General features: G+C 37.9%; 2 protein-coding genes and 1 pseudogene across 2 annotated transcripts; all 3 read right to left on the reverse strand.

Annotated features, from left to right (window-relative positions):
- Positions 1-412: 412 nt before the first annotated feature.
- LOC113680908 (lysosome-associated membrane glycoprotein 1-like) lies at positions 413-6,949 on the reverse strand. Its single transcript, XM_027197957.2, has 5 exons — positions 6,688-6,949; positions 5,114-5,364; positions 4,461-4,647; positions 3,934-4,107; positions 413-2,492 (listed from the first exon to the last, which is right to left on the reverse strand). The coding sequence occupies exons 1-5, from the start codon at positions 6,737-6,739 to the stop codon at positions 2,335-2,337; spliced, it is 822 nt and encodes a 273-aa protein (XP_027053758.2). The 5' UTR covers positions 6,740-6,949; the 3' UTR covers positions 413-2,334.
- Positions 6,950-7,304: 355 nt separating this feature from the next.
- LOC149044617 (COP9 signalosome complex subunit 9-like) lies at positions 7,305-9,258 on the reverse strand. The gene is made up of 3 exons (XM_089209853.1): positions 8,699-9,258; positions 8,456-8,528; positions 7,305-8,348 (listed from the first exon to the last, which is right to left on the reverse strand). The coding sequence occupies exons 1-3, from the start codon at positions 8,768-8,770 to the stop codon at positions 8,311-8,313; spliced, it is 183 nt and encodes a 60-aa protein (XP_089065979.1). The 5' UTR covers positions 8,771-9,258; the 3' UTR covers positions 7,305-8,310.
- Positions 9,259-11,303: 2,045 nt separating this feature from the next.
- The window catches only part of LOC149044618 (uncharacterized), a 4,325-nt pseudogene continuing 2,430 nt past the window's right edge, over positions 11,304-13,198 (reverse strand).

Below are 13,198 nucleotides of genomic sequence, written 5' to 3' on the forward strand. Positions count from 1 at the left end.
TTAGTTAATTTTGAAAATTATGTTTTCAAGTTCCCAGTTTTAAAAAGGGTTTATATGAGTATTTAGGGTGGGTTATGGGATTACTTGCAATATGATTAGCGTTGCAAAATTCTCTTTTTCAATGGGGTATTCAACAACTCTTCAGTGCAACCCAACTTAGTATATGTACTACTGATCGGTAGCTCTGACTGTTTCTACTCCAGATCAGATCTCCAGGCAAGTCATGTAATCGACAACATGCCATTTGATACGCCGTTGAACTTTCGACTCCGTACTATAGCGTGACAGTGACGTGACGTACTGGCTAGGTAATCCATGGATGCACAGAGAAAAAAGAATGAAAGGGAGACGCTAGAGTACAAACTGTGAAAATTTTGAACATTTTTATTGGCTTTTGACACTCTCTATCATAGAGGATTACAGGAAGATTTATTTCAAAACAATTACCACAAGTGCTTATTGAAAACTTGTCACTTTATGACACATATCTATCATAAAATAATAAGTACTTTTCAAAAAGAGTATGAACAATTGAGAATGTACGAACATAATCTCAAAGTTTTTACGAAAGCAGGTGGTCCTTAAAATTACCATAGTATGTTAGTCAAAATGTGTTTATCTGAATTTATATTGAAACCTTGGGAATCAAGCCACAAGAACAATTTATTTGGATCAACTTTTTGCACCCATTGCATGCCAGTAAAATAGGCTAGAGTGACTGCTCTCATTCACCCATTTCATTCCCTTTGTTTAGTCTTCGTAATAAGTAAAGGATGCTTTCCACCATTTTGCTTTAAACACACTCATTGCTTACCCTTACTATTGACAGCAGATGTAAGCAGAGTTCAAAGACTTCCACCAGTTTTTTCCCTGATTGTACCTGCAATTTCACTGCACAGTGTCTGTGTATTTCAAAACCTTCTAACAAATCCAAATCAACCCTTAAATCTCACTAAAATCACTTATTAAAGGATGTCATTCATTTAGTTTGATACAGTAGCTCTCTATTAACGATTTCACATCAAGATAACATAATTTAGTATACACCAAAACAGTGGATAGCACTGAAGGCATGCTCTGATTGGCTACTCAAAATCTGACTATCCATTGATATTCACCTCTAGGCAATTTGCCCAGGATTTGGGCACAAAATCAAGGTAATTGTTGCAGGAATTAAAAAAAACATCTTTATGTGGTGTATCATATCACTTTTCATATCACAAAACAACTGTTCATTAGGCAAATGAATGAAGGGAGTACGTTTCTAAATAAACTGTGATGCTGTGTTAGTGGGAGAATAAAATGGGGTAATGTAGTATTATCTATGAGTTAATAATGGTAATTGAACTGAGTGAGGTGCAATTTGGGCTGAAATCATGTGATTTTAAAATTGAAATCACAAGTATGATTTCAGACCAAAATTGCACAACACGAGGTTCAGTTACCTCTTTATTACATTCATTTTGAAATCACCCAAATACTTGGACTTGGTAAGTTCAAATATTTTATTGATCCAGTACTGAGCCCGTTTAAAATTAAATTCATTCATTTGGGGGGGAAAAAATAAGAGTTTTGGAAACAAAAGTTGGAAAATTCGCCACTTGATACCCTGTCTTTCATTTTCTTACAATTTGATTAGTTACTTTAAAAAACCTTTGAAATCTGATTGGTTGTTTTGTTTTTAGTGTAGCCTCCTCATTGGCTAGGAAAAAGATGCCATTTAAAGCAAAAAATGGTGTGATTCATAAATAAATCACACCAATTAGAGCCAATCAGATTACAGGGACCACCAGTGATTTCAAAATGGGTGTATTAAATAACATAACTTGACCACTGTAAAGAGTTTCATAGCTGATGTTTTGAGCATTGGCCCTTCGTCAGAGTGAATGACGAAGAGCTAATGCTGGAAACATCAGCTTTGAAACTCCTAATGGTTGCCAATTTACATTATCAACTTGTTGATAATACTACATTACACTATTCATTTGGCAGCTTAGTAAATATCCATCACAAGCAAACTCCACTTTGGTAAATAATTGTCATTTAGCTGTCATCACAGAAGATGTTTTTTAAAAACAAATCAAGACTGCTTTAATCAAAACAGAGATTGAGAGTGATATCAAATATTAATAAAAATGTAATAACCACTCTTTGTGCCAGAAATTGTGTTGATTTCGAATAACTCAAAAATTCATCAGAAAAAATCAAAACATGGTATGTTGTTGTTCAGGATACCACTCAATTCAAGTATCATACTCCATTATAAAGAACAGTCTTATCACTCTCACATTATTCTCAATCACAATAATAGTAGACAACTACACAAAATTGTAATCACATTTTTTCATAGCCAGTTCTCTTGCAGCGGCCTACAAAGTATGTAATGATAAGAATAACAATCAACCCAGCTAACACACAGCCCACAACAGTTGGTACAATAGCATCCACAGACTCAGCTGGATTATTACCGGGTGTTGGAGAGCAAACATCAGCTAAACACAAAAAGGAATACAATAAATCACTGGTAACATAATTTCCTCCAATAATGGTAAAATTCTTTTGATTCAAGGCTTGCACAAATTATTTTTCTATCAAGTGCAATCCATCTGAATGGATTAAAACAATCTGCCTACTCAGTTTAAGAGAGCAGTTATAACCCTTTCACTCCCAAGATGTAGAGAGAGAAATTCTTTTAACAAATGAAGGTAGTTTTTGGCTGGTCAAGAGGATTGGGTATCTTATCTGGTTGCTAAATTGTTAATAAATAATCAGCTGTTAGAATAAGCTGGTTACCAGTGCATTTCACCCTCTTATCTGGAAAAGGTACCATACATTCTGAGCCCTTGCCTGCAGGGGGGGGGGGGGGGGGGGCTTTCCACCTCTATGGGAAGGTACATTTTTTATTGGGGGGGGGGGAGAGGTGGGCTGGGGCTTTGGAGGGGAGGGTCATTAGTAAATTTTTTACAAATTGGGGAGGGTCAAACCTGTTTTAATAGCAACTGGAGAAGGGTCTCAGGTTTTTCTGGCAAAGAAAAAGTTACTCCATGTAGCTTAGTTGACTCTTATTTGACTCTTATTTGTTAACAAACACACAAAGTGTATAGAAACCTAAATCTTGCATATACAAGCAAAGCTACTAGTCAAGATTAATCAAATTATTTACAGGTGTCGAAATATTATATAAAAAAACTATCTTCTCCCAACTAACATGATGGTCTCTCTCAACCCGTGCCCACTTTCGTCCATATTTTGACAGCAGTAATGTTTTCTGCACAGGGTTCTGGTATTAAATCAGTCTCCGGTGATAATTGGTCACTTGAGCTACTTGGACTTGAACTGACAACTCGATCTACTACATCACTTTGCGAGTCAGTTTCAATGTCAGAAAGTGAAGAAAAATGTACCTTCCCTGATACCTATACTTTAGTTCACTATCCACTAACTCAAATACTTTTTTACAACCCTGTATAATTAGAAGGTTTCCATGAGGAAAAGTTATAACATGATCATTCCTGAGAGTCAAAGGTTAAGATGGCTCCTTTTTCCCTACTTGCTTCCTTCTGCTCCTTAAGAAAAGAAATTTACTGAAGAATATAATAAAAATTGATCCTAAGCCTTGACATTAAATACAAAGTTGATACACAACTTTACATGTATGTACACCTTAGCCCTTCCACTTCAAACATCCAAGAATCAATTCTCTACACTGTCTTCTATACATATCAAACAATTTTAGAACCAAGAACCATAAGTTCAAAAAAATAATATCCCCTGCTTGATATTTTCTTTACTCTCATCCCCTTCCTGCTTGAAAGTGCACTGACATTAGAGAGAGAAAGTAATGTTTGGTCACTCTTGGGAGTGAAAAGGTAACAATTGCGGTAACTGAATACTGAACAAAAACACTCTCTATTTTAATGCCACAGATCCTACCTTCACCAAAGTCACTTCCAAATGGCTGCACTTTTATCTTTTTTATGCTAACTGTGACTTTACTCTTCCCTTCAAGTGTTATGTCCAGGCTCTCACTGCATTTAAAGCTTTTCTCTTTTGTTGCTGTCATCATCAGCTTTTCAGAATTATTTTGAGCTGCAGTCACTTTCAACTCTTCATATAAAAATATACTTAAATTGTTAGTTCATGACTTTCTTGAAAAAAAAAAAATTGCCACAAAAGGTATTTGGTGCTCTGAGATATTGGGCAGTTTCTGGGCTTTTAGCGAATTTCTGATTATCCCACCACCACCCTTCCCCCATTATTATCTGTAATCAGTAACACAGCATACGAAGAATCCATCGCACTGTACTAATGGCTTTTACTGACAGTTCAACTATCAATAACATGAAGTAAAACTGATCCTTAAACTCTAGACGCACAATTATTGTACATTGTTCTTGAGTTCCAGAGGTTACTTCAAATTTAAAAGAATAGGGGAAACTTAAAGCAGTAATGTCACTGACCACTCCCATTGATGTCTTTAATATAGGTAAAAGCCAGGCTGGTAGTTTTCCATTTGTCCTTCTTGGTCAAAAATGTCAAGGAGATGGTCATGTTGGCTGATTCTGATTTCCAAGCAAGAGACACAGATGATGTCTTCTCTCCACAAGTTCCACTTGGAATGGCATTCAGTGGAAGGTCAAAAGTCTCCTAAAGATTTCAAGCCTTTATCAAGTATTGATCATTTGGTTTTACAACATTTATTTCAGCTTTCCAAATAGTCAATAAGTCATTGCTGACATCCAAACAAAATTTTCAAGTGGCTTCAGCTCTATCAAATGTCTACCATCTGACTTCAGCTACTACCCAAAGTGACGATTTTCTTTTTCACACCCAAAACCTTTGATCTTTAAATTTAATCTAGGATCTTGTGTTTACTGAACAAAATGCCTTCTGGTACAAGCTTCATACTTTTTAATCCCTCAGTGTCAAACACACAGTACATAACTGGCTAGCAGGTACTAGATGTTTCAGATTTATCAACCCTTCAACAATATCTTACGGCCGTAGTTTTTCTTCAATACCCCTTTCTTTAACAGTAAATAACCAGCAAAACATGGTTGTTGCACCATTTTGAATGCTCATCATAAGATCATCATAGCTGAAAAACACTTGCCTCACTTTGCAGTTGTAAGGTCACCGCACATGAGATATCTAAAAGGAGGCAAGGTTTCCCATCTGCCCCTGATATATTGAAATGACCATATCCTGATGCTGGGCTTTGTGTCTTGGGTGGCATTGTAGAGAAATCCACTGTTGAGGATGCAATAGTTGATGTAGATGCCTTTGAAGGCGATATTGATGAAGAGACCATAGTGGATGTGGAGTTTGCTGTTACCTCAGAAGTCAAATAAAAAATTACCAGACCTGAAAAAGCAAAGTTAAAAAGTGAGGGCATTTTCATCTTGAAAAATTATGTGAAAGGTTCACTATTTTCTATGATTGTTGAATTTTTGAGGGGAATGTTATCTAGATCTGTGTATATGACACATAATTGCTTTTACAAAAAGGTATGATCACAATTTCATGACACGCCACATGTCTGGAAGTGAAGTGAGTGAATTAAATCCACTGCCTGTCATAATACTTTGAGTAGACGATAGTACAATGGTTACAAGTAATGTGAATATTAATCTCTATTAATATGAACCTAGACATTGATAACTGAGAGGCCTCACTAGCTACAGGTAGGATGCAAATTAGTATTTTCCCTTTTCTTTAAGATTGAACAATTTGTTCAGTATGTAAGTCATAAGATTTGGGTAGAGCCAATGGCTATTCACCACGCTAACACATTTCAATTGCAAAATTACTTTAGTATTACCACTTGGGTATCTGTGCACGTGTTATTAGTAATCTAGCAAGCAAGCAAGCAACAAGTTTATTTCTAGCTTTAGGAAAGTTTTAGTTTCCCTCCTACCCACACCACCGACAGTTTTGATTGTATCTTAATCTAACTCGTGTTTGTAATATATTCCTGATTACTGGATCAGTGGTTTAGTGTATTTGTCCAATATCTTTGTTATGTAGTAGTCTAGTGTGTTATTTACGTAGGATATATACATTTAATAAACTGTCTGGTCTCAAAACAAGCCTCTGTCTGTTGTGGTGTTTAGATTATTTCTAGATTTCAACTTGTTCAGCACAACACCTTTTTAATATAGAGTGATCATCTAAAATGATTTTTCATCTAACCTATTTAAATTGAATTATTTATTGCATTATTTTCGTCAAATACGAGCTGGAAGAGAGTAGTCACATCCTACCCTAAATTAGCATTTCGTTGTGGTAAGAACACGTCTCTATTCGCTGATTATTTACAGAAGAATTACGAAACAATTGAGCACATAAATGGAAGCTTGGAAAATCTTGAGAAGTACAATAAATGGGAATTTGTTCTTACTCTTCCTTGCGGAACAAAATTCCAGAATTTATCCCTTTCACACTTACCATGTTTTTAGCCTTACCAGCCCCAGCAAGTCTGGTGGGGTTGTTGTGCAACTGGTAACCTATGGTGTCCTATACAGCAAAGGTCCCATATCCGAATTGTGCAAGTCGTAACAGACCAGGAGTCGATTCTTCGTTAGGAGAATCGACTTAGAAATGCACAAGTAAAATTAAAATTAAAAAACACTGAAGTTCAGCGAGTACATAGGTAAAGACATTGAACCAAGACATCAGAACACTCACCGACAAAAACAGAAGGATACAGCTGAAACAAACAAGCTGTTCTCTGCGCCATTGAAGTGAATTGTGTGGTAAAAGGGTGCAGGCAGCTTTTTCTGAAATATTATCTTCCAAATTGGATACCAGAAAATGAAAAGTATGCTTTTGACGGTGATACTTCTTGAGCACTACACAACTAACCCTAACCTAATAATCATCCACGCTGAACGAGAATAACAATCCCGTAGAAACTAATCACATGACATTGGGTGACTTACAAAAATACTTAGCGGGGAGGAGTGGTTGTCTGTTGCCTTTGTAAGAGCCCTGACCTATTTTAAGAAAAGGGAACCGTTCATACCCTCCCTAAATAGCAATGCGCCTTCTACGCTAAGGCCCTATCTAGAACAAGGACTTAGACCTCACCTTCTGTTCTAAAACAATCTTCTCATGTGATTTTTTGGTAAAACATTTTATGAATTATCTTTTGTCTTGAATTGGCACAAATTTGGGCATAATCAAGACCAACAGATGGAAAAGCTGCACTCTGTCTGGTACAATGTTCTTTAAGTGCATTGGGATGGAGTGCAATATCTCATAGAGGCATGGACAGGCTTATCCACTTCACTCATTCAGACAACTTTTTAACAGGTATTTTATTATATTCCAGAGTTAATTTTAAATCAATTATTCCTCTCCATTAATAAGAAGGGAATCAAAAATATGTCAGGATCTCCTTTAGCTGTGCTGTCACCCAGGATCATACTGCTGAGATATTTACAAACTTGAGACCCTTCACAAACTTTTTGTTAAAAAAAAATAAGAAGATAAAAATGATGATGAGTTTGTAATTCCTCAAGGTAATACTTCATATGAACTCCTAAGCACAGTTTGATGTCTGAGTAGGGTGGGTGGGGTCAGAATGTTCTCTCAAAATTATTTGAGTGGCCTTGAAAACAACGCCTTGTCGTAATATTGCCATCATATCCCATTCCCTTAAATAAATTGGGCACAATGCCCAAAAGACAGGACAAAATATCTCAACTAATGCACCAGAGTGAAGTATGTTTACCCATTCTCTCTTCCCATTTCAAAGCAGAAAGATGAGCTCATTTCCCAAAGCCTAGCCTAGTGCAACTCCCACTTTCTCTGAGCATGCCATGTATTCACAAGTACTAATCTCAGAGGTGAAGAGGTTCTAAACATTCAGTTTGGTTGTCACCCTTAACCTGCAGATTATGCTCTTCCACTGAGACAGGGCAATTAAGCTAGGCCATAACTAGTTTTTTATGTAACAAGCACCTTACATGGCACCAGAATTAGAAATATCAAAAGCATTGCGTGATTAATTAAATCAAGAAAGATGGTAAATATACATAGGAATCTCAGTCGTACTAGCTGATCTTAAGTCTACCTGGGCCAGTTGTTGAACGTCATAGATACTGGCCACTACAAAGTTACAAAAAAGTTTAAACAGTTCACATGTACCATTTATCTGCTTTCAATGTACAGGAGTAAGAATTAATTTTAACGACGGCATTATAGCAGTTAATTGCTGTTCTAATTTCACCAAGGAAACATATTCTAGCTTAGTAACATACGAACAATTCCAGTTTAGCTTTTCATTATCACAGTAACTTATTTTTTTCACCGAAGGTCATCGTCATCAAAGAGGTCATCAAAATCTATCGTGAAGAAAGACAAAGATTTGTAACAACACTATATTCATGAATCAATATGAGATATATTAAAATCAAAACAAATGTCTAGGAAAGGAAGATAGAAAACCTACTATTGAAGAAATCACCATGGACTGCTCTTTCATTAGCTGCTAATTCTATCAGCATTCCACCACTTGATGCTGCCTAAATAGCACGCAGCAAAAGAAAAACAAGAGAAAATAACAATGGACGAAATAAAAGGGTACTGAAAGGGTATCGAAAAATTAACTAAAACCGACATGTTAACTTTTATTTTCCTTAAAGTCGAAACAATTTCAGAATTGAAGGTTGTACTGTAGTGAGTGGAAGCTCACCTCGTCCATTTCCATCCATCCAGCATCTCCATCGGGAAACATTTCGTCCTGGGCCACAACTGCTGGTTTCATTTTGTCTATTTGCACTTTCGGCTATTCACGTAGATAAAACCAAGACAGGATGTTCCAACAAACCACGTGAATAGGATTATAGTTTTGGTAGGTATGTCATGTATGGGTAATTATTATGTCCTAGATACATATTGTGTCCTATACTTTACATACATGTAATGTACTTTATATACAATACCACACACATACAGCACGAAACGAGGCTAGATACAGCTATACACAGCTCTACAGGGCTAAACACAGCTATACAGGGCTACACAGAGGTATACGCAGCTATACAGAGCTATCCACAGCTAAACAGGGCTATACACAGCTAGACAGAGCTAAACACAGCTAGACAGAGCTAAACACAGCTATCCGAGGCTATACACAGCTATACAGAGCTATACACAACTATACACCGCTATACAGGGTTATAAAAAGCTATACAGGGCTATATACAGCTATACAAGGCTATACGCAGCTATACAGGGCTATACGCAACTATACACAGCTATACACAGCTATACACAGCTATATATAGCCATATAGGGCTATACACAGCTATACACGGCTACACAGAGCTATACACAGCTATACCAGACGATACACAGCTATACAGGGCTATACACAGCTATATAGGGCTAGATACAGCTATACAGAGCTATACAGGCCTATACAGGGCTATACACAGTTATACAGGGCTATACACAGCTATATAGGGCTAGATACAGCTATACAGAGCTATACAGGCCTATACACAGCTATACAGGGCTATACACAGTTATACAGAGCTATGACACAGCAATACAGGGCTATACATAAATATACAGAGCTAAACACAGCTGTACAGGACAATACACAGCTATTCAGTGCTATACAAAGCTATACAGGGTTATACACAGCTATACAGAGCTATACACAGCTACACAGGGCTATACACAGCTATAAAGGGCTATACACAGCTATAAAGGGCTATACAAAGCAATACAGGGCAATACACACCTATACAGGGCTATACGCACCTATACAGGGCTATACGCAGCTACACAGGGCTATACACAGCTATACATGATTATACAGGGCTAAACACAGCTATACACTGCCTTACAGGGCTATACACAGCCATACACGGCTATACAGGGCTATACACAGCTATACAGAGCCATATACAGATAAACAGAGCTATACACACCTATACAGGGCTATACATAGCTACACAAGGCTACACACAGCTATACGCACGCAATACGCAGCTAAATAGAGCTACACACACCTATACAGGGCTATACAGGGCTGTACACAGCTACACAGAGTCATAAAGGGGTAAGTTTCTAAAGAAACTGTGGTGCCACGTCGGTGGGAGAGTATAACAGGTAATTTAGTGTTAACAACTGAGTTGAAAACGTAAATTAGCCACTTCGTCAGCGATTGCCTGTCTCTGCAGACCACTCTAGCAAACGTGAATGACTGGTCAAAGGGAAATAACATCAACTTTAACAGCTAGAAATGCACAACGGTTACTGTGACGCGGATGAAAACTCCCTTGATTTACAACACACAACTTGTGCGAAGGTCCGCGGAAAAAGATCAAGGAGTTACAGTTACGGGTACGTTGTCTTGGCACTCTTATATATACACCATCACCACTTGAGACAACAAGCTCCTTGGGCTCCTAAAGCGGACATGTCCATTGCTAACTGACGTGTCTACCCGGCGCGCGCCATACTTATCGCTAGTCAAGTCACAACTCTGCTACGCTACTTAAGTCTGGTCGCCAGCTCAGGTTTCCCTGAAGGCACAAGTCGAGCGAGTGCAGCGGCGCGCTACCAGATGGATCTTACAAACCCGGATTGGTGAGATGTCCTACAGAGACTTATTACCCCGGACTTACTCCCTCTTACCTACGACAAAGAACTGAAAGACTTGGTGTTCTTTTATAAGTGCTTCTTTAATTATATTCACCTTGATGTATGTAGTTTCACAAACTTTATTTCTCACGGCCGTACTAGACTTAGCAACTACTTTAATTTAAAAACGCCAATCTGTGAAACGAGCACTTTCAGGCCTCCTACTTCAATCGCATTGTGAAACTTTAGAATTACTCTTGTTCTATTGCTCCTTCCTCTAGTTTTTCGACTCCGCTCTCCTTCCAGCTTTTCGTCAAACAAACACTTTTTGACTGCCGGAGAGTGTCCTTTGACATTGACTGGCCCTGCACGTAGACACTAGTTAGAATTTGCTCGTGCTACAAGCTAGAGGTGTAGTTAGTACTATGTTATAAACCAAATAAAGTTGTTGAAAAAGTTGTCGATTCAACTGGCAGAAATTGAAGCAAATTCAGACTGACTTGTTAAGTCTTCTTGTAGCATGTAACCTGTTCTTTCTTTGTCAAGAATTAATACAATGGTTTTCGCCAAGGTTTCGACAAGTTAAGGGTCATTAGTATATACTAAAGTAGTGGATAGCGTTGAAGGTGCGCTCTGATTAGTTACTCAAACTCCGAATATCTTTTGCTATTTACCTCCGAGCAACTCGCGAGTTTCACGCTCCCAGGAATAAATCGATTACAATCATCTTTTTGTGCTATATTATCTCACTGGTTTAGTGTGTACTAAAAACAGCTATTCGTCTCCGTGTCGTGGCTGTTAATGAGTATTTGCCAAGCCGCTTCGCGGCTCGTTAAATATCTGCTTCTGGCTACCTCCACTTCGATAAATAGTTATTACTTATATCTGAAATAACCTCGATTTACAGAATTTGTTTCAGCACAAATGAAGAAAACATAATTTTCTCCATTAAATGATTTCCGGCTCAATTTCATGAACGTAAGCATTTACAACTTAGTACTAGTACAAAAATTCAACTTAATCAAGGTGCCAAGACATCGGGAGGATCTCGAAAAATTCTCAGTTCAAACCTCGATATATAGGGAGGTATATAGCATCATCAGAATTTAAAATTGCTTATTTAACCCTGGGTTATTGAACAGTTATTGAGTACCTTTTGTGGCATCATAGTGGCCTGGCCCGGAATGATCATATGAAATGTAGATGGGTGTGGTGGTAAGGAACTCGTGTTGTGGGAATGGTACCGTAGGCGTAGAAGGGAGGGCGGCAACAATCACAATTGGATTTTCAAGACTTTAGCTGTTGTTGTCGCGCATCAACCACCAACTTCATCTGCGAAAAATCCGTCTTGGCTAAATTGTAAACGTCTTCTAACCCATTAACGCTAGTTGTTATCCAGGCTCTGTACTCTTCAATGTTATCAGAGACTTCTTCACAAAAAGCTCCCTAAGTCTACGTGTGTCGAAAGCTTCACTAATTCCTAATCCAAGGTAAGTGCAGTGCTCTTCGATATGTTCCCTGTATTCCCTCGAGTGTCTATTGAGCTGTGAGGCAACTGCTTTGAAAAAAAGTTCCCATCTCTTTCGATCTTGTCGACTTCAAGGTTAAAACCCGAAAGATTCCTTATCAAATTATTCATGTGTTGAGCAGTTAAGTCTAATTCCAAAGAATTCATCTTTTTCTCTACTTCTATAAAGTTTTCAGTTTTTAAACTGGTGGACCAAAGGAAAGCCAGGATGTCTACCGTTTTGTTTTTACATCTTTCCCTAAAGGTGTCCATAAAATCTTGGAGATGTAGAACTCTTTGGATGATATAATCTATGATACTCCGGGTTTTAAGTCGCTCTACGAGTCGCGGAAAATTTACGTTACTCCGTGTGCTCATGAAGTCCTCTGCATGAGAAATTTCAAGTTGCTTCATGTGTTGTTGTGGCGATGAAAGGTTGCCTTCTCTAATTATTTCAACTGGCATAACAGGCTTAGCTCTTGAGGTCAATCTGTTTATTTGTCGTTTGCAATTCCAAGCAAACAATGCACAACTCATTACAGCTATCGCGAGCTCTGGTCCAATCTTAGAGACACCACAGAGGAGCGATCTATTAATATGTCTGTGTAAACGTTCATTCTTTTGTGTTCCACACCCAGGAGGTATGTCAGAAAGACACCCCTTTTGTTTGTGTTTGCGAAGGCATTCTAATTGATGGAGAGTTTCCTTAGGCAAACGATCCTTCCAAGAAAACAATAACCGTTCTAGGTTTGCCTCGATCTCATCTGAGCCAGGCGTACTCGTTGTCCTTTCTGTACCAAGGTCTCCATTTCGACGTAAAATGAGAGACAATTCAGAGGAAAACTGCTTACCGTAACTGTCTTTTTGGGAAATAGTTTGAACTTGCATGAAACAAGTCCAATCTAATTTTTACTCCTGAGAAGATGCGTTCATAAAGATTTCTTACATGACAACAGTCGTCCAATATCATCATTTCCAAGGGAACTCCTTCCCTGTCGAATCTTGTTTTTAGTTCTTTGATTAAATCGTCAATCTCAAAATACGCAGTCGATTTGGTAAATCGCCAGGTCAAAACCTCTCCGTTCTCATTTA

Source organism: Pocillopora damicornis, chromosome 6, assembly GCF_964200805.1.
Source record: "Pocillopora damicornis chromosome 6, jaPocDami1.2, whole genome shotgun sequence".
Taxonomy (NCBI): Eukaryota; Metazoa; Cnidaria; class Anthozoa; order Scleractinia; family Pocilloporidae; genus Pocillopora; species Pocillopora damicornis.

Coding starts and splice junctions, on each gene's coding strand:
- LOC113680908 (XM_027197957.2), bottom strand. CDS start 6,739: ATGGCGCAGAGAACAGCTTGTTTGTTTCAGCTGTATCCTTCTGTTTTT. Junction 5,365..6,687: donor GTATCCTTCTGTTTTTGTCG/GTGAGTGTTCTG, acceptor TTGCTTTTTCAG/GTCTGGTAATTTTTTATTTG. Junction 4,648..5,113: donor CCTTACAACTGCAAAGTGAG/GCAAGTGTTTTT, acceptor TGAAATCTTTAG/GAGACTTTTGACCTTCCACT.
- LOC149044617 (XM_089209853.1), bottom strand. CDS start 8,770: ATGAAACCAGCAGTTGTGGCCCAGGACGAAATGTTTCCCGATGGAGAT. Junction 8,529..8,698: donor GATGGATGGAAATGGACGAG/GTGAGCTTCCAC, acceptor CGTGCTATTTAG/GCAGCATCAAGTGGTGGAAT. Junction 8,349..8,455: donor CCATGGTGATTTCTTCAATA/GTAGGTTTTCTA, acceptor TCTTCACGATAG/ATTTTGATGACCTCTTTGAT.